Source organism: Centruroides sculpturatus, unplaced genomic scaffold (genome assembly GCF_000671375.1).
Source record: "Centruroides sculpturatus isolate CEXI.00-Female unplaced genomic scaffold, Cexi_2.0 scaffold546, whole genome shotgun sequence".
In the NCBI taxonomy this organism is placed as follows: Eukaryota; Metazoa; Arthropoda; class Arachnida; order Scorpiones; family Buthidae; genus Centruroides; species Centruroides sculpturatus.
The window spans coordinates 266515-287272 of NW_019384706.1; the positions used below are offsets into that span (position 1 = coordinate 266515).

At 37.2% G+C, this 20758-nt stretch overlaps 1 protein-coding gene across 2 annotated transcripts in view; it reads left to right on the top strand.

Moving 5' to 3' along the window:
* The window catches only part of LOC111627679 (neuron navigator 3-like), a 59838-nt gene extending 39090 nt beyond the window's left edge, over positions 1-20748 (top strand). Inside the window, exons 15-33 of one of the 2 annotated variants that reach the window (XM_023371286.1) lie at positions 1899-1997; positions 11679-11762; positions 13680-13848; positions 14038-14183; positions 14301-14488; positions 14560-14716; positions 14884-15043; positions 16907-17013; positions 17089-17169; positions 17521-17614; positions 17693-17767; positions 17951-18122; positions 18207-18317; positions 18386-18490; positions 18567-18638; positions 18721-18917; positions 18983-19101; positions 19176-19367; positions 19444-20748. In XM_023371286.1, coding sequence (XP_023227054.1) covers positions 1899-1997; positions 11679-11762; positions 13680-13848; positions 14038-14183; positions 14301-14488; positions 14560-14716; positions 14884-15043; positions 16907-17013; positions 17089-17169; positions 17521-17614; positions 17693-17767; positions 17951-18122; positions 18207-18317; positions 18386-18490; positions 18567-18638; positions 18721-18917; positions 18983-19101; positions 19176-19367; positions 19444-19584 — 2469 coding nt within the window. In that variant the 3' untranslated portion in view covers positions 19585-20748. The remainder of the gene's footprint in view (positions 1-1898; positions 1998-11678; positions 11763-13679; positions 13849-14037; positions 14184-14300; positions 14489-14559; positions 14717-14883; positions 15044-16906; positions 17014-17088; positions 17170-17520; positions 17615-17692; positions 17768-17950; positions 18123-18206; positions 18318-18385; positions 18491-18566; positions 18639-18720; positions 18918-18982; positions 19102-19175; positions 19368-19443) is intronic. The other variant, XM_023371287.1, reaches the window with a different exon arrangement.
* The last annotated feature ends 10 nt before the right edge of the window (positions 20749-20758 follow it).

Here is a 20758-nt window from a genome sequence, read left to right on the forward strand (position 1 = left end):
AGGCAACAATAATCTGCTTCCTCCTCTGTAAGATTAATTTGTTTACATATTTAACTTATATGTCTATATTCATAACGTATCTATACATAAGCTAGTGTGTCATTAATTACTAGTCATACGTGTTTACACACGGTTATTTAATTAACAAAGTAATGTAATTTATAAAAATTTACATGCTTCTGTAACAACTCAATAGAAAGTTTGGAGCAATAGAGACAATTCTGAGTGTTTTCTTACTGTATTTTTAGTGTTTGTATTGTTAAAACATACACTATAGGTGTTTAAGTAGGTAAAACACACACAATACACGCCCCAACATACAAACACCCACGCAAGACACCAAAGTAAACTGCTTAATGATTTCTATCCACAAAATAAATGAAACACACACACACACACACACACAAAAAAAAATGTTTGCCGAAATTGATTTCTTCCTCGAACGGCTGCCATCTTGAATCGACCATCTCTTATCTTACGTTTCATACTTTAATTACGTTGTAAAATTATGTGTTAACTCACACATAAAATGCTTACAAATTGCGTGTGTTGATAGAGGTTTGATTAAAATTCTAGTTTTATTTGCTCAAGTTTTCATCCCGCTTTCTCAGCCACACTCGTATTTAAATGTATCATTTCTAATCACTATTATTTTATTGAACACATCGTTAATTCTTCATCTTCATCTTCATACCAGCTAACAATGAAGATTGTAGCAATAATGATGTAAGACCAAGACGTAAATAACACTTCTTTGGAGGGTCGAATCTAACATCTATTTCTTTTCTTCCATAACTCTTCCCATTCAATCTCGTCCCACTTTCTTGATTTGATCCTTCTATCTACTCCCCCTAGATCTATTTCCCCATAGTTCTAACTCTAAAGCCATCTTGGGTATTCTTCTTTCTCTATCCTCATCAAGGAGGATAGGAAAAGAAAGAATACCTAGAGAGTAAAACGGATCGAATCATTGTTATTGGTGGGATCACGCAAGAAATTAGCATGAAAATCGAGCGTGGCTGAAAATTTCACCAAGTAATTAAGTATTTTTTATGGTGTAGATTATATTAATTAACCGAAAGAAAACAAAGATGATTAGATCACAATAGGTTTTGTAATTATTGACACTCATACGCACCTGAAGTAAGGACTCTAACAAGTAGACAATAGAATAACACAAACACATGTTAAGGAGTTTGCCACTAAAGACTAGAAGGAGAAATTCTTCGAATCTTTTCGAGCATACCCTTAAACAATTTTTCCATAGTAATCAGAAAAGAATTGAAGATGAGCACCTTTATCAAGATAAACAGATCGTTACGTAGCAGGAAATAACATTTTTATCTTTATTTATTTTATAATTAACACACAAAATAAAGTCTACGAACGGAAAACCGTAGGATTTAACAGTTGACAAATTTGACAATAATATTAATAATTAAACTGAGAAGTTAACCGAAATAATGTCGTTCTGCCGTATTGAATAATACACATCTACACTTGTTAATATAATAATAATAATAATACAAAGTGAAGTAAACTAAAGTACAATAAGGATTAGGCCTACATTTATGATAATGGCCGCCATTTTGTATAGGTCATACATTGCACTTTCTACTTTAATGATAATTTATTACATAAAGGTATAAAGTAGATAAGAATTAATAAGATAGAAGTAGAAGTTGCCTTTAGGAACTATAGTATTACCGTTAGAAAGTATAACAAAGTTGCCTTTGGAAACTGTAGCGAAGTTACCTTCAGAAACCATAACACCAAATTCGAGGATTTTTACGAATTTTGGCGTGACGTACGAAAAACGTCAATTCGTAAACGTCACGCGACGACGTCATTTATGGGAAAGCAGATCAAATTTAAAAAAAATTCCTGCTATTTCCCAGGCGGAAGAGAAGCAAGCTCACGAAATCCGGAAACTGAGGAAGGAACTGGACCACGCTAACGATAAAGTGGCCACTCTGACCTGCCAGCTGACTACTAACGTGAGTCTTTTAATATCCGAAATTTTTAACCTTGATCTCCTCTAAAAATTAATTAAAAACCCCATCGCTACGCTTAAATAATTTATTATCCCGGCTTTAAAACTAATCCTGGGGGGTTTAAAAGCCAGTTAATCCCCTCAGATTTATCGGCGTCGCCACGGTAACCTGGTGAATAATTTCCCAGTGGCGTCGCCTTGCGGTCGAAAATATTTCGGCGCCGTGACGTCATCGAGGATTTTTAATTCACTATTGGATGTATTTTTCTTTTATTCAGTGGCTCCATCTGTCGACTTAGAATCCAAACTTAATTAATAAATTTATAGCCTTTAAATATATTACCAATGGAATATTTTAAATATAAAGAAATTTAATACGAATGCTTTTCAGCCTTTGATTTATATAATAAAAATATATTCTTCGAAATAAAAGTTAAATTACTGGCGAGATAATCATTTAAATTTATCAATTTTAATAACGATAGATGGCGCCACGTAAACATTATAATATTCATTCATATCCCTATTATTTTAAAAATATATATTATTTTTATTTCATACAAATTTTTTACTATATTTAAAATATTTCATAATATAGAAAGTAAATAAACAAATATATATGTATGGTATAAAGTGGCGTCCTCTGTTGTGTATCAAGACACTAACATAAATAAAATTAGGCCTGTTGCCTACAAGCAGTTTTTATACTCACCTTTAATATAAATTGCCGCCTGTCTTATATTTGTCTTATATTATTATGCGGAAGCGTTATATAAACAAGTACAGTACTTATGAAAAAAAAAAACCGCGAAGACAGGAAGTGCCGTATGATGACGTCACAGAGACGTTCTTAGAATGAAACTGTTAAACTCTTCTGTCTGTCGCTACACAAATGCTTCTTTTATGAAAAAAACTTATCTAATTTAATTCTCTCTGTAAAAATCACCAAATCTTGCTCAATTGTGTGTCTCTCGCATGTTTCGTTATCAGATGGCGCTCTTGCACGTCACTCGAAAGTCACGTGATTGGGTCGAGTCCTTCCTTTCATTTTACGAATTTATAGAAATTATAGCAGTTTAAAACATTAGATATGTAGAGTGAGCTGCGGGTGTGTAGAAGACCAAGCGTTAAGGCCAAAGAACCTTATGTTAGAATCACGTGCCGGTTTCCTCCTCCTCTTTTTTTATTTATGAGGCGTCGGCTAATGCTATTAATGCGATCCAGTCGAGTAAGACGAATTTTGTGTAAGTCGTCCTCTTCTCCCCCCCGCGAGATTTTTAAGTTGGAAGAGTTTCGCCCTCTTTCCCATCACGTTAGCGACGGCAACAATACCCCCGTGTCTTCCGGATGACAAATTACGACCGTACGCGAGTGGCAGCCCGGGACGAACCACAGAGGGGGCAAACGACACAGGCATGAGGGTGGGGTTCCGAAGCAAACTGAAGCATCGCGCGCGCGCATCGGCATAATTAAACGTCTGGTCCATCGTCTTATCTGTTAGTAAGCACGCGGCGTGCTTGCGTCGATGCCTGCGCGTCGAAGGTCGACGTCCACGCACCTGTTCGTCGGGGGGCGCGATTCGCTCGGTCGGCACCGTCCGGTCACGTGAATCGAATTAAAGGTTTTTGCGTACAGGTCACGGGACAGATATACCTTAATTACTTATCCGAGATTGCTTTTTTGGGGGGGACGCAGGAGGATATCCGCTCCGTCGGCCGTTACTTCGCCACGCTCTAGGTACGGGGTTCCGGTAATTGCTTATTTCCTGCCTCCATCTTCACCTTTTAGTTAATTCCCCGAGCGTCTCTTTACACGTCCTTGACTCGTCGCGGTCGGTTTTTCCACGGTTTTGTTTACAGTGCGCCTCGCCCTCCTCCCCACTCCTCCGCTCGAACACGTGGGCCTCTTTCGCGCGCCGTGTGGCGTAGCGCGCCGTTCGAGCCGGAGCGACAGTCGTCCCCGATCCGGCCGACCGGACGGCGCGGTGTAGTGCGCGCGTCGCACACCAGATGACGCGAGGTGGCGGCGGCGCACGGACCACGTGACCGCTTGAGCCCGGGAGTGTTTATTCCTAGACGGCACGACTGGCAAGATGGTGGCTACGGCGCCGCTCTCCACTCCTCGGCCTTAGTCACCTGGTCGAGATGAGTCACCCGGAGCGGACAATGGATAGACGATAATGTCTTACCTGCGGCACAGCTTCACGTTGCCGCATCGCAAGAAGGAGAAAGTCCCGGAAAGGGCCGCCCCCCAGCTGACGTCGTCTCGTTCGGAGTTGGTGCTGTACCGGGCCGAGAAAACGGGAGCCGAGTATTATGGCATCGACAGGCTGGAAGATGCACCCAGCAGGTACGTCCAGCCCGATTTCTACGGAGGATATCCTCTGCCCGACAAGCCTCAAGTGCCCGAAGTCACGTGTCGCCCGAAAGGCAGCGGCATACCCGTCCGTCGTCGGGGTGCCGTGGCCGTACAGCGAATGTGCCAGACTCTCAACAGGAAGAAGAGCGACGGGTCTTACCTGCGCCGCCAACCCGTCCACCCTCCTCCTTCCTCTCCTCCTCCTCCTACTCCCCCCGTGCAGCGTGAGGCACCTCTGGTCAAAAGTCCCGTCCACTGTTGTTGCGGAAACGGGGGTGTTTACCGCGTCAACCTGCACTGTTGTCACCAGATGGAACCTCTGTGGGAAGCGGAAACGTCTGTTAACTTCCGTCCGACCAACGGCACCGTCAATTGGTACGATCGCAAGTTACGTCATCGATCGTGCCCTTCTTTCCAAGTAAGTTTTAAAGCCGGTCGACGGCTTGTTTTCCATCTCGGTAGCTACTGCTACGGATAAAGCCCAGTCACGTGACCTGCGGGGAGTGGCGGGTTTCTATCTCTTTTCAAAAAGTACCCACCTCGGATCGGACTGTGCCCCACTTTCCCTAGGAGAGTAATTGTGCCTTCGACCTTACGCGCGCACAATAGCCCGTCAAGGACGCGGTCGAAAACTGGACCCGCCGCGTCGTGTCGGTGTAAACGATTGTCACGTGACGAGGAGGCAGTCTTCGGGAAGAAAAAAAGAAAAGACCACCCGATCGACTTCCTGATTAAATTTTTAAGATGGGTGCAGGAACTCGTAACCTTTCTTTCCCGTTACAATTTTGCCTTTGTTTGAAGTTCGCCACCCGGCCGGGGTTAGGAGTTAACTTAGCGAGGACCCTCGAAGTGAAATTTCGCACACAGACATACACACACACGCACGCACACCCTCTCGAACAATGGCGACGAGTTTTGGACCCTCTCCATCACTCGAATAAAGCCCGTTGCAGTTCCAAGAAGTAAATATAGCCTTTAAGGGGACAACGACTGGAGTGCGACTATGTTTGGCTGCTACTCGCATCAGTCAGCCATGACAGATGGCCGCCATGACGTCGTATCACGAGCGCCTTGACCCTGGTCACGTTTCCCTATTGACCCCCCCGTTTCAATCTGGTTCCCTTTCATGAATGGAAAGCATCACAGTAGATGTCTGATCGTGTCAGATAGATCTCGCTCTTAATTTCTAGGAAACTGCAGATGGTACATTTGTCCCGAATTTTTTCCCCTCTCCCTCGCTCTCTCTCTCTCTCTCTATCTCTCTCGTCTTTCCTCTGCAGGGGTTGTGGAAGAAAAAAATAACAGAGGGAGGAAGCTTTAAATAGATATGGGAATTATGTTGCCGTCTGCAACACACTCCTGTATTAATCCTGCAGCAATAAATAGGGTTTCTATGGCTCGAATTTACTTTCTAGTACTCCAGTAAGAGCGTGGTACTTTGTCTGTCCGCTCCTTACCATTAACAGTAGAAATATTGTAATAATTTGGCAATGTTCTGACAATATTTGGCCCCTACAAAATTTATCTTCCACCTGAACTAATTTAAGGCTTCAAAGTTTGCGACTGTTTCCCTTAACGATGAGGGCTTTACTTAGGTAATTTATTGCCTGATTGTAAGAAAATATCTAAATTGGCTCTTGTTAACTTAAAGCTGTCTAAATTTAGTTTTGGAACACTAAATAGAGGGTTAATTAGGCGGCAATAAAATCTTCAAACTTGTGATCTTTCCGAAAATAAAAATAAAAAAGAAATTCTTGAAATTTAAAATGTTTAAATATAATTTGGCTCGGATTTACTATATTTAAAAACATATTTCCTACAGTTTGGGGAATTTGCTATTTTCGAATATACTCGATAAAATAGCTTAGTATTTTATGTGGAAAAAATTGGAAATTTTCCCTGCATTTGCATAAAATTTGGAAATTTTTGTATCCTAAAATCCAACTTTAACCATTTTTATGGCATACAAATTATTCCGACACTAGAAATTCCCTACTTTCCCTTAAAAAGGATTTTTCCCTCTTTTTATAAAGAAGCAGGGAAAATTTCGTAAAATTTTTTCGGATGACTTACGATATTTTTAAAAGTCAAAAAAAAGTCTTTACCCTTTTTATACTATAGACGAATATTCCGAGGCTCAAAAATTTCCCCAACTTTTCCTCAAAGTGTACCGGAATAATCCCCAAATCAGAAGCAAAGCTAAACTTTATTTAACTTCAGAGAATTTCTGGAGCCATTCCTAAGAATTTAAAAAACTGTAAATAAATACTTTAAAACATATACTTATTGCCCAATTCCCTAGATTATTAATTTGTTTACGGCGAAGTATTTAATTTCTTTAAAATTATACCCCACTCGTGCTCTCTGAGGAATTTGAAATCCAGAGGGAGAAGCTCATTAAGTATTAACATTTGCAAGATTACGAGCTAAGACGTTAATTTAATAATTAAGTTCTTCCAGATGTTCTTCCCCCCCCCCTTGATGGTTGCAGTCTTGTGTTTGGCCAGCGTCAAGGGGTTTTCTGCTGCTCCAATCAACTAATTTTTCTAAATATTATTCGTCGGATGGCAGACCACATACCGTTACTCTCTGGTCGAAAGGACGATGAACTTGCAAGGTTATGACAACAGCAAATTCCAACATTAAACTTTTTCGTAACTATAAATAGTTCACTTGGTCTGCTTAATTATTTAATTTGTTTTTTTTTTAATGATTCCGGATCAGTTCCCCTTTTCTTTATGTTTTAGTTTTTTTTTAAAATAAAATCTTGACCTTTTTGTGGGTACATTCGTAGGTGTGGATTCAACCGTAAAATCTGGCATTTATGAAGTCACTCATAAAAAATATTCCTGAATCTACACAGCTAAAAGGGATATTCCTGAATTTACCCGTTAAAAGGGATATACCTGAATATACTCATTAGCAGGAATGTTCTTCCATTTACCCATTAAAAAGGGATATTCTTGAACATACCCATTAGGAGGAATATTTTTGAATTTACCCGTTAAAATTTTTGAATCGACTCATTAAAACGGTATCCTATTTTAATGGGTAATTTTTTAATTTACAAAAAAAAACCTTGCTTTTTCATCAGAAAAAGGGATATTGTCACAGCAATTTTGCCCACCGAGAAACTTTTTGCATGTAATAGGGAATTAGCCTCAATTATTCTGTTAATGTAGGAATGTAAAGGCTATAGAATAATACAGAAAGTAATTTTTAAACGGGTGATTTTTGCTGCCACTTAATTCAATTTATTTTGGGGAAATTTAGAAAATAACGCTTCTACGAAATTCACTTCATTTTTAATTTCACACGAGTGAGAAATTATTCTGTTTGCTGACTAAATTTATTTATTGACGGGAAATTTCCCTATTAGTAAATAAATTTAATTAGTAGAAAGGGAAATTTTCCTACTTGCTGATTGAACGTATTAGTTGGAAATTTTCCTACTTTTTAGGGAAATTAGAAAATCTGTATTATGTACTTTCGCGTAGGGAAATTTCCCTTTCTACTAATTAAATTTATCGGTAGGGAACTTTCGGAAATTGAAGTAAAATGCATGGTTTATAACTACAGAAAAATTATTTTGTTTGTAGGGATATTTTAAGTAAATTCCCTATGCTCCTACAAGCAATAACTTTGCTTAAAAATTTTTTAATGACATTAAATAAGACTTGTTGCTCTTACAATTACATATATAAATAAGTAGAGTATCTATTATAAAGAGAGAGAGAGAGAATATCGTCATCCTCTTTAACGAAGGAGGGGGAAGAAATACAAGTTGCTCTGGTAAGCGTGGAGCCATTCTATGTTGTATTTATGACACTCAGTAATATGATAAGTGTCAAAATTTCTGTAGGAGGTCCGTTTAATAACACACTCCACGGTGCACCACCTTGAAATGGTGCCAAGTTTTCTTCCCCCCTTGAAAATAACCATGCCGGAAATATGCAGCTCTCTAGAATAAATATGTTAACTTATAAAAGGAACAAACAATAACTCGGGGTAGGGAAATTTTTTTCTACCCTCTGAGGGTTATGCTAAATGTTGGTAGTAGCACTTAACCTTTGGAGATGTTGTAAGAGGATAATTTAATATCCAAAACCTATTTCCTTAATTGAAAGAGCTAACAGTAGGGGAAATTTCCCGATTGTTCTTTCTATTATTCTCTCTTTTTTTGTTCCCTAATTGGATTATTAAAAGTTATTTCGTAACATCTTCCTAAGTCTTGGCAAAAGAGAGAAAATAATTGAGTTTTAATTACTTAACTGTTTTATTTGATCATTAAAAGAAATTTCTAAGAATATTTTTAGTTTTTTTTGTAATGTTTTTAGATGTTTTCGTGTACGAATAAGGTTTTTATAGAAGAGAATGGTATAAGATTATTTGAATGTTAAAGTTTGCTATTTATTGAAAGTAAAATTAAATGGATATTTCAGTTTATGGTGTGTAAATCGAGTGAATTTGCGAAATATACTGATAAAATATTTAGGGATAAAAATATCGCTATGGGGAAAATAGGGATATTTTTGTAGTTTATATTTTATGAGTATTATGAGCCTAAAAGTGTCATTTTAAAGATTTTTCGAGATAGGGAATTTTCGTAATTTTATGGATAGGGAATTTTCGGGATAGGCAAATAGGGATTTCTCTGGACGAAATAGAGAAAAGGAAAGCTGGACGAAAAATTCGTTTCAGTGAAAAATAACCATGAAATCCTGTCGGGAAAAATTCCCTATTTTCTCAACCAAAACATCCCTGAACACGAAAGTTCCTGTTTGTTATGGGGAAAATTCCCTATGGGTTTATTATATAAAGATCTTTGTATTTTAATCACTCACGGACGGTCCTCGAGAATGATTAAAAGTAAATACGGATATTGCGAGGAGATGAAAGCTGTCCGAAGTTTTGTCACTGCAATAATTACTCCACATCCCGGCGTCATTACTATTTTTTACCCCACCAAGTAGAGGGGGTAGGGAAAAAAGAGCGTGGAGCTGCTTCTAGTATTTGTCAACATACTCGATAGGGAATAGCCATCTGGTGCATGCCCCGCGCCACAAATAGACACCCGATGCTCTGTCTTGAATCAGCCATGCGATTCGTCACGTGACGCACCCATACACGCCATGACGTCACCGTCTGAAAGTACTGTATTTACAACTCCCTCAGCAGTTACACGCGCAATAAGAAAGGACTTTACACAAAAACTCGCCAAGAATAAACTTAATGTACGTCGATTTAACTTCGTTTAATTTAATTATACTAAAGCCGGAGGGGGGAATGTTTGTTTATTCGGTAATATAAATCGTCCATGACCTATATGGTAAGTTTCTGGTGTGTGTATGTGTGAGGGTGTGAAACGTGCAGGGACAGGCAAAAAGAGCCAAAAAAATGCTACTGTAACTTAGCTTTTTTTTTGTTTTTCTTTAACCCCCACGAAACTTAATTCTTAACTCGTTTATACTGTACACCCCTGTACAGGAGCTGTTCGAGGAACTTGCCTGTGGGAATATTTTTCTTGCGAGGCAAGTGACTCATCACGTGCAGAGAAAAAAAACAGGTTGCACAATAATGTTATAAAGAAAGGAGTGCATTTAGTTGGCATCTAAATGGTTTATAAAAGTGAAAGAGTCCCTCGTTTGTTGAAATCATCAAAGGAAAAAATAAAAAAAGAAGAATTTAATTTACGATGGCTCCTTTTTATTATATTGCACAGTAGCGGATAATAAGCATGGAAGATTACATCTTTACATGCAAATTCCATCTCGCTACACACGTAGAATCTAGGATTAACAACACGATTCTTGTTGCAGGAATTTTATCTTTTGTCACGTGTACTTCAGGAGGAAGATTTTGATGGGCATTCTTTGCAGGCAAATTTTGAAGCATCCAAAATTGCAATTTATAAAGTACTTACTAACTACATTTTACACGTTGTCATTGTTTCAGAAATTGTTTTTTTTTTATTTTTTTTTTTCGTAGTGTGATGCGTAAAATGCTAGTAGAGCACATTCGCTACCTGGAGCCAAATTACAGGTTGCAACCAGATTAGAGTCAAAATAACAGGTTGGATTGGAGCTATGCAGTTAGTATCATCCATGCAATAGTCTAGAGGTGTAGTTTTTTGCGCTACTTCATGGCTTCTTTCACCTTCCTCTTACCGTGTTTTGCTTTCGTACACCTCGTTACAGAGCAAATTTCCTTCAGAAATTTGGAAATTTATCTACCTCTGTGTACTGTTAAGAGGTTTTAACCAACTCGATACTTCCATAATAAAAATTGTTAACTTATATCTTTACAAGGTCAACTAGGTTTTCTACAGGGGTAACAATTGTATAATGATTATTATTATACAGTATTACTGGCTGTTATTTATAATGATTAGTCATCCCGACTGTTTTTTTTAAATATTACTAATGACAGGCCGAAGTAAATATAATTTATGTAATTCTAGTATTTGTGGTATTCCTGTAAGAATTTTTCTAAATATGTTGGTATAATGCCCTGTAAATTGACTCTTCTTCAGGTGATTTTTTTGTTTTTAATTTGATAGTGTGTATAAATCAGTATTCGGAATTGAAACAATAAAGTTTGGAATGTCAAATTTGCATTTGTGTGAAAAAATCTACTATTTTCTTGTTTATTGTTGCTATTTTTCTAGCTTGTATTTTGAGTGTGTTTATTGCGTTTTCTGCAGTCTTTTTGGGGATGTTCAGTGCATATTCTGTAGCCCATTTTTGAGGGTTATTATTGCATTTCCTGTAGCTCCGGTTTTGAAGGTGTTCACTGTATTTTCTGTATCCCGCTTCGAAGCAATAGACGGCACTGTCACTATTACACTACGTAAAATACAGCCTTTCTTAAGCGTACAAAAATTTAAATTATCGATAGAAAAATTCACAATTTTTAAAAATTTTTAACCTGTTAAGAAATTAAAAAGAAATCAGTCTAGACAAGCGTATAACCGCGTTATAATGCACTAAATATCTCTATATAGAGCTTAAATATACAACAAATATATCAATTATTGTATATTTTTTCTATCAAGTGTAACATTCACTTGCAAGACTTGCTGCGGTTGTGCAAGAAGGCAGCAAAAATTGTTTAGATAACGCTATCACAGTTCGAGCGATACTAATTGATGTAAACAACAAGGGGGTTGCAGCTCTATCAATCATATCAGTTTCTTGAAATGATTACTTTACTTCTCTTTCATTCTTTTCCTATCTACATCGACAAAGACACAGATAATTATTTTATTTTATATGAAAAAAATTAATTAAATTTGAAATTTAAAAATTAATCTGTTATTATCTTGCAGGCACACATGGTTGCTGCATTCGAACAGAGTCTATCCAATATGACCAGCAGACTGCAACACTTAACAGCCAGTGCGGAACAGAAGGTTTGATCATTGTCTTTTATATCTAAAAAAAAAGAAAAAAGTGAACATTTTACTTGATTTTCCTCACTTTTACGAGGGTAGAACGGGGGAAACAGCTAACAACTCGCGTTTTAGTTACGAAACGTTGATCTATCGGTTTCAAATGTCATTGCTGTGTTTACTCTGTCCAAGATTAATCACTCGAGTACTTAACCTTTGCAGAATTTTAGCTGGTAGAGCACAAAATTGCGAGTGGATAATTAGGAATCGATCGTTAGATACGACGATTTTTCGCAGAAATAAATCAGAAATCCCATTCCTTCTCTGTTATTTCTATCTAGACACATAAAACTTACCATCTGCTGCCTTTTTTTTACCGGTAATTTAGTGATGTAACTGGTTGTTATCTAACAGTGTCAATTGGTATAAGTGTTTAGTGTCTGTAACTCTTCACTAAATTGAACCCTTTAATATTTACTCGCATTCACTCACTTCTTATTGATAAATTGCTTTAATTCCTCACAAAATATATGATTTGATCCCTCCTCGTCACTCCGAATCGCTTTAAATTGTATTTTATAAGCAAAAATTAAAGAAAAATGCAATATTTCCCATTATAATTCTTTCGTTTTACATTGCTTTCAGGGTTAAATTATGTTCGAATCACTAACTGAATCAATATTTTTATATAAAATATGCTTACTGTATTTGCGAGTACGTGTGTCGGTTCGTTAGAATTCAAATAACTCGTAGAAATATGCAGTATCATTATATAAGTAAATGTAAATAAACACTCAGCAAAAAAGTATAAATTCTGCTGAATTTAGCATTTCTTTAGTTAGGTTCTTTCTGGCTTTTACTGTATTTTAATCTTGTAATTTAAGCATATCATGTTACCTTTCAAGAACAGACAAACAGACGTATTAGTGAGTCATCTGATATGCTAATGGCGTTTATTATCTTGATTTAGACTCCATATTTGTTACAATCCAATGAAAATATATAAAAATTGTAAATTTTGCAGGTCAAAATTTAGAATATTTAGCATATTTGTGCGCTAGGTAGTGCATAAAATGCAAGACTTTACTGTATAATTCTATACACTTAAATGGCAAGATTTTTTTTCACCGATTGCCACTAAAAAAACCGGTTCACACTGAACACAAATCAGAAAAATGATGTGCTGCTTGCGTCACGGTGACGCATATGTCGAAGTATTATTGGCTAAACGATTAAATTTTGTCATCTTTGACGTAATCATCGCATGGCGTGTGGCAATCGCCAGCGACTAACTTCGATTACACACGAAAACTTTTAAAATGGCGCTTCTACAACATAGAAAAGACTACTTTTAACTTCAGTAATTAGATACAGCAAGTAGAAGATATGAAATACAATGACGTTGAGACGTGAGTGTGGATGACAAACAAAAATTCAAAGGGTAGTCTAACAAAACACGCTCCAAGTCACTCATGTAACGTTGCTACTCCCTTCTTTAAAGCGGCCACATGTGAGAATAAACGCATAAAACAGGGATTATTTTACTTTATAGCACGTAAAAATAAATAAATATCTCTTAAATCTATGTAATTTATGCTTATTTTAATGTAAATGATGGGAATTTATATGATTTTTTGCAACTAATTTGCATTATTATCGATTCTTTCCGGTGGGATGAGTAAAGAATATGCTTACAATGCATTTTTGTATTGTTATACCTCATGTATTTTACATCTTTTCCCCCTAATTTAACTGCTAAATTTACTAACTTATCCAAAATAATTCACTAGACAAGTGTGTAACCTACAAAGGAGTTCTTAAATAATTAAAACGTAATAACACACAAATACACATGCAGATATTCAAATTACTGTTACGTATATTAATTATTTACCGGCGTAATTTGCATATATTAATTTCGATTTGCACATTTTCTAGGATTCGGAGCTGAATGAATTAAGAAACACCATAGAAGCCTTGAAGCAACAAAGTGCTGAAGCCGGCCTGACTAAAGTAGCACTCCAGTCCATGCAAGCTGTACAAAGAAGTATGGGTGTTCCTCCTAATTTAGCACGCCGTCATACTTTTAACACTACTAAAGACACTGGTGAGACTAACAAAAATCCTGACACATTCTCACACCTTTGTACCTTTCTTACAAGCTCTAGTCTCTAGAAGAACCTACTCCTTCTTAAACTTAGTCTCCTATAACACGAACTAACACACAACACAGGCGTTTATTTATTGTAATTTTTAGGCAATAGTTTAATTTTCTGAACGTATACCCTACCCACAGCTTTGCAAGAACAACGAATATCGAGACAGCTGTCCACAGATTCCATGTCGAGTGTTAATTCAGCATCCAGTGCTTGCAGCGCAGCTAGCAATAATTCTGCTAAAAATGAGATAGAAGAAAACAAGAAAAAGAAGAAGAAAGGTTGGGTAGGTATACCCCTTTAAGGGTTTTTCATGCTTGTCTTAACGTAATCGTCCACAATGCCGCAATTTATGGGCCTCAGTGTCAGGGGTGACGTTAATGTATATAATGTTCCATTACAGCTGAGGAGCTCATTCAGCAAGGCATTCACCAGGAGTAAAAAGAACAAGAATGGTTCTGTTTCCGACGTGGAAGACATACACAACTTCCAGTCCGATTCCTCCACGCCTAATTCACCCCTACTCGGGTCTCACCATATTAATGGCAACTGTAACGGACAGGGGATGAAGTCATCCCATTCTTCTTCGGCGTAAGATGATAGAAAACATCATATTTAACACATGTAGGGCAGACTTAAAATTTCTACCTTTCTTGTGTTAGGATATACGACAAGGACGACGAATCAGTACCAGAAATAGTTAAAGAGTTAAAGAAACAGTTGAGGGAGAAGGATCTTGTGTTGACAGATATACGCTTGGAAGCACTAACTTCGGTTCATCAACTGGAAAACCTAAAGGAGACTGTAAATAAAATGAGAGTGAGTTTGATTCTATATCTTACATTACTCTGGATAAACACTTCGTCCAGAGAAGGGAGGAGAAACGGTTTTATCTCTAACATAAAAATGATTATTGTTCCTCCTAAGCAGAATTTATTGTCTAATCTTTCGCAAACACTTAAATTTCCCCCTTTTTTGTTTCTTAGGTGGAGATGATGAACCTGAAACAGGATAACGACAGATTACAGAAACTAGTCTCTAATAAATCTCTTAATTCATCCCAAAGTTCCCTACCCTTAAGAAACAGTCTAGACAGTTTAGATAAAAGATTAAGTGCTTCGGATTTCTCTGGTCCTTCTAGTATAGGTATGTATTATACTTTAAATAATTATTATTAAACTTTGTGGCCGCGTGACAAATTAAAGGGCTCGTTTCTAAAATTTATAAGTAAATTTCCATTTTATGTGGTGTAGATTGTTTCATAAAGTTCTGTTTACCTTTACACAAAATCTTTCGAGTTTTAGTGGAGATTTAATGCTAAAATTTGCACGTTTTAATCACTTGTTTATTGTATTTAAATTACATGCTTGTCCGTCTAAACAAGTTAACTATAGTAAACAATACGTTAGAACATCTCTTAGAAAGCACATGTTAGTCTGTCTATGCAAGTTAAGTATAATAAACAACACGTTTGCATATTTGATAGGTAGCATAGTCCGTCTACACAAGTTAAGTATGGTAAACAACACGTTAGCACATCTGTTGGGGAGCAAAAAAAACAGTTAAAATAAACATAAATCAGTCCTCCTACGACAGGGAAGTAAGCACCAAAACTTCATATGTATCAGTGTTAAAGTTAGTACAGGAAATTTTAGAAGCATCTATGGGAAGATAAAGTGACATTTCCATTAAATTAAGCTCTCAATTTTGATATAACATGGACATAAACAAGTGTTTCAAATCCTGCACATTAGCAACGAGTTTTTTTTTTTTTTTTTTGGTGTGACATATAGGTTAGACACACGACACCAACTTAGATGAAGTTACAGTCATTTGTCAATTGTCAGCAACGTAATGCATTTCTGGATTAATGATTTAATGGTTCATCACTCTTGACACAGATCTCATGGTAAATAAACACATTAGTATTATCCTGGAAGCTCTCATCTGTTGCATCTTCAAGTGTTTTTTCATTAAATCCACTGAGATAAATGTAGAAATTAATAAATTAACCACAATCTACAGCTTATTTTCTGTAAAAAAGAACACTTGGCACACCCCACGAGAACGAACAGATGGGACAAGTTCATTGTATTGTAAATTTATGAATCATCGTTTATTCCAATTTCTGATAGATCACGACACGAATCATAAATCAAAATTAATCAAATGATACCGAATTTACTATTTCTGGACCTCTCAAGGACGGAAAAATACGTTACACTAGTAGCAGGGAGAAGAGAGATAGGATAAGAAGTGTTACTGTTAACACAGAGGAGACTCAATTAACCTATTCTGTAAACGATGTAAAGACGAATTTATATAAATTCTACAAATTGCTGGACTTTAAACTTTAATTAGCAGGGATAAGAAATATATTTAAAAAGTTAAAAGTAGTACAGAAAGAAAGTAGAGTGTATACAAACAAAAGAAAGACACCATTAAGTAGATAGGTAAACTTGTGTAATCAGGAAATCTTGTTAGGTGTACAGTACATACATAAAAACTGGATAAAACATTGAGTTTGGAGGAGGTAAAGACGTCAGATGACCTAAAAAGTGAGTAATTTTGAGAAGGAATTCAGTCTAAAACACAAATTTTAAATGTATTTAGTCTTCAATCATCAAAAAAAACCATACAGTTTTTAAGAATTTCGTTTAATGCGTGCTTGAACAGAAATTGTAGAAATGCGGAAACGGCACACAAAAGAAAAACAATAGATGTTAGAAGTAAAAAAGAATAAATAATAGTTTAATAGAGGAGACAAGAACACGTAAACATCAAGGAAATTTCTGGAAACTCGTCTAGTAACAAAAAAAACTGTAATTTTGAGTTATCTTCCGATCCCACACGGTCCAGCAATTTTCATAAATGATCTAAGTGTTGAAACTATTAAAATGGGTGCAGCAATACTTAAATGGGGTGTGGGAGGTTTATCTTTCAAGTCTCTTCTTCTTGTTTACATCATTAAAAAATGCAGTTTTTTACAGTAAAATTTACATTTTTCAGATATATATTTGAGCGAAAGTATAAACGATCAAGATGGTAAACGTGTTCCCGTATCGGTTTATCTTTGCTGTCGGAGTGACATAACTAAATTGAACAATTGCACTCAGGTGAGTAGTGTTTTGCGCGTGATTCTGAAAGTTTTTCGTGTGTTTAAACGTGTTTTTTTCTTTCTATTGCAATAGAAAGTCCATATAGGTACTTTATCGGTGGGTGGAAAGACAAAATGGGACCTGCTAGACAACGTGGTGAAGAAACTATTCAAGGTGAGTAACACACCAAATTTATATGCATACATACACACAAACACACCACAAAGTTGTGTTTTTGAACAGGTTGTATCAACGATAAAAGATAATTATTGAGGCTACCGTAAAAATCTTTTCTGTAACTCATGAACTGTGTTGCACGTTTTCGATACTTTTATGACGTCGTTTTTTACTTCTGGTATGAAGTAATTTTTATGGCTGACGCTTCCTGTTTTCACCCCTCTACACAAGAGGAAGGGATCTAATCGATATAACTCTTTTAATTACCATTTACGAGACGATTTTTTGTTTTGTTTCACGCACAGATCTGTTTATTTATTTATTTATTTATTTATTTATTTCACACAGGAACACGTACTTCGCATCGATCCCGTATCCAATCTGGGATTGAATGCAGAAAGTGTGTTAAGTTACAGCATAGGAGACGTTTGCAGATCGAAAGGTAATAAAACTCGTGTTGCTCTTTTGCATCTTTATTCGCAGAGTGACTTTCTGAATGACTTTTTTCCACCCTCCGCAGAAGCCGAATTACCTGAATTGCTGCCATACGGTTATCTTGTCGGAGAAAACACAGAAATAAAAATAATCCTGAAAGGTAAGTTCAATTTATGAGCGATAAATCACTCGGGGCATCGCTGATTATACGGTGTGGTTTCTCATTCGTTTCGCGCCCCTCTGCAGTCACGATCACGTGACTTTCGAATAATACCTTCCCCCTTAAACTGGTTTATTCATGCAAGGTTTCTTTTCTATTCTCTCTCTTTCCCCTTACCTTCAGGCATTAAACACAATTCGGTCGATGCTGTGGCTTTCGAGACTCTCATCCCCAAATCGATCGTGCAGCGCTACATTTCTTTATTGACCGAACACAGAAGGATCATTTTGTGTGGACCCAGTGGGACGGGGAAGACATACCTAGCGCAAAAACTAGCAGAGTTTCTAGTGTTAAGGTAAGTGTATTTCATTTTATTCTACGCAAAATGCTTATCTATGGTGTATAATTTATGAAAAAAGAAATACACCTTAACACACAGAAACGGCAAAGAATTAACGTCGGGTTCGGTGGCAACATTCAATGTGGACCACAAATCGGCTAAAGAGCTGCGTCAGTACTTGTCGAACGTGGCGGAACAATGCGAGAACAGGTGAGTTGCACGCATATCGATCCATCTTCCTGTTACGTGAGACTAACGACTACGTTTCCTTGCCCTAGTGATGCGTCAGATCTCCCTTCTGTGATCATTCTGGATAATTTACATCACGTGGGATCGCTGGGAGAAGTTTTTAACGGATTCCTTAGTGCCAAGTACCAAAAATGGTTGGTGCCATTCCATTATAACAATTGCCTTTAACTCCCAGTCTCTTGATAATTAGTTTCTACTTTCACTTTACAGCCCGTACATCATAGGAACAATGAATCAAGCCACGTGTTCTACAACTAACCTACAACTGCACCACAATTTCAGGTGGGTATCGGTTTAAAAGGTTTATTTTAAGAGAAGTCGTAGGGGGAATCCTGAATGACTTTGTTTTTAATGCCCTCCACAGGTGGGTGCTTTGTGCTAATCATATGGAACCGGTTAAAGGCTTCTTGGGGAGATACTTGAAAAGGAAACTAATAGAATACGAAGTGCAAAACGGGACGCGCAATTCGGATTTGACGAGAATCATCGACTGGATGCCCAAAGTGTGGCAACATTTGAATAAATTTCTAGAGACACACAGCTCTTCCGACGTAACTATTGGTGAGTACGTTTACTCTACTACTTTCTACTCCTTGGCAACCCGCTGAGAATCATTTTCCTCTCAGGACCCCGACTGTTCCTGTCGTGCCCCATTGACGTCGCTAACTCTCAGGTGTGGTTCACAGATCTCTGGAACTACAGCATAATTCCCTACCTGCTCGAGGCGGTTCGAGAAGGGTTGCAGGTGAGCCCCTTACACTTAAAACACTACAAGATTACAAACTGGGTATTCTAACGCTTTCCTCCTCTTCTCCTTAGCTGTACGGGCGCAGAGCACCGTGGGAAGACCCCGCCGAATGGGCCAAACAAACTTACCCATGGCCCATAACGTTAGACGGTGATAGTTCTCAGCTTTTGTGCTTGAGACCGGAAGATGTAGGCTATGAAGGTCATCCCGGCCCCACCAAAAGCGTCATCCCTCCCGTTACCGATGTGGATGCCGATCCACTGGTGAGTATTCCTCCTCGTATCAATTTTAGTCACGCTGTAGGGGGTGCGTTACATAAAAATTTAACTGATATTACAGTTGAACATGCTAATGCGCCTTCAGGAGGCTGCCAGCTATTCTAGCCCGCATAGCAACGATAGTGACTCCACTAGTCTGGACGGAAGCAGTCGTCTGCAGGCAGAGGACCTGATCAGTTCCGGATTAGAGTCCACACTGTAAAAAACAACAACAACAACACTACTTTTGTACAGTGTACATTTAGCAAATTAACGCAAAACTACATCCATCTTTTCTAATTCGTGAAGAGTTAAATATTCACACAGGTGTTGTGATGTAGGTACGTGGTGCTAATACTTTTTACACGGTTTTTACCAATACTACACAGCATTGGTTGGGGGTATTACACGTGCCCGAATTGTTATCATCATTTTATTCTCCTGTAACACGTGAATGTATATTTACGGCCCAATTCCTGGTGTCGAAATGAAATTCGTGACGTGGTTGCCCCGTCTGATTGTGTGCCACACGCCATTGTGATATGATGCACTTTTCATTCTCTCTCTCTCTCTCCCATTTTTTTTTTCGGTTGTAAACACGTTCCAAGAGTGACTTGTTCCCCTTTCCAGTTCTGTTTTTTTTCTTTTCTATAAACTCGTTTTTCTTTGTTTTTTTTACAAGCGATACAATTGTTGCACCTTTATTGAATAGGCAAAGGAATTTCATGTAGAATTTTCTATATCTAAATAATGCAAAAAAAAGAAAATTTGATATAATGTCATTTTTTATACTGTCGTCGTGTCTTTTTGAACACTTAAAAATGAAAACTATCCTCGAGTTTTCCTAGTTTACCAAAGGAAAAAAATTATATATATAAATATATATTATATATATAGATATTTTTAGATATAGAATGGTTATTTCGTAATACCAGAACGAAAACAAAAGGTAGGGGGCCAGGTGTCGCGTATAGAGCGCCCTCTCCGGCCAGAAATTGTAATAACTTAATTAGTGGGGCCCTACGTGCCGGTGCCCTCCTAATCAAGGGGCCCCCTTCCAGATGTAAATCTGGTATAAAGTCTATATATATACATATATATAGTCAGTCGTAGTTTCCCCCTTTACTACAAAGAAACAAAATTTCTAGCCATGTTTAGAGCACATAATGTTGTGTATATGAACATTGTAATTTATTAAGATGTAATTCTGCAGGTTAATTGTTAAAAGAGTAAAGAGAAAATAATAATAGAGAATTTTTTGGACACGCATTGTTTTTCTTTTTTGACACTAATTCGGGGCGGTCCAAAAATAGTTTCGCTCCGTATAATCTCCCTCCTTTAATATGTACAGATGATTGTAAATAAACAGTTTTTATACAAAAGGAAACACGTGATTT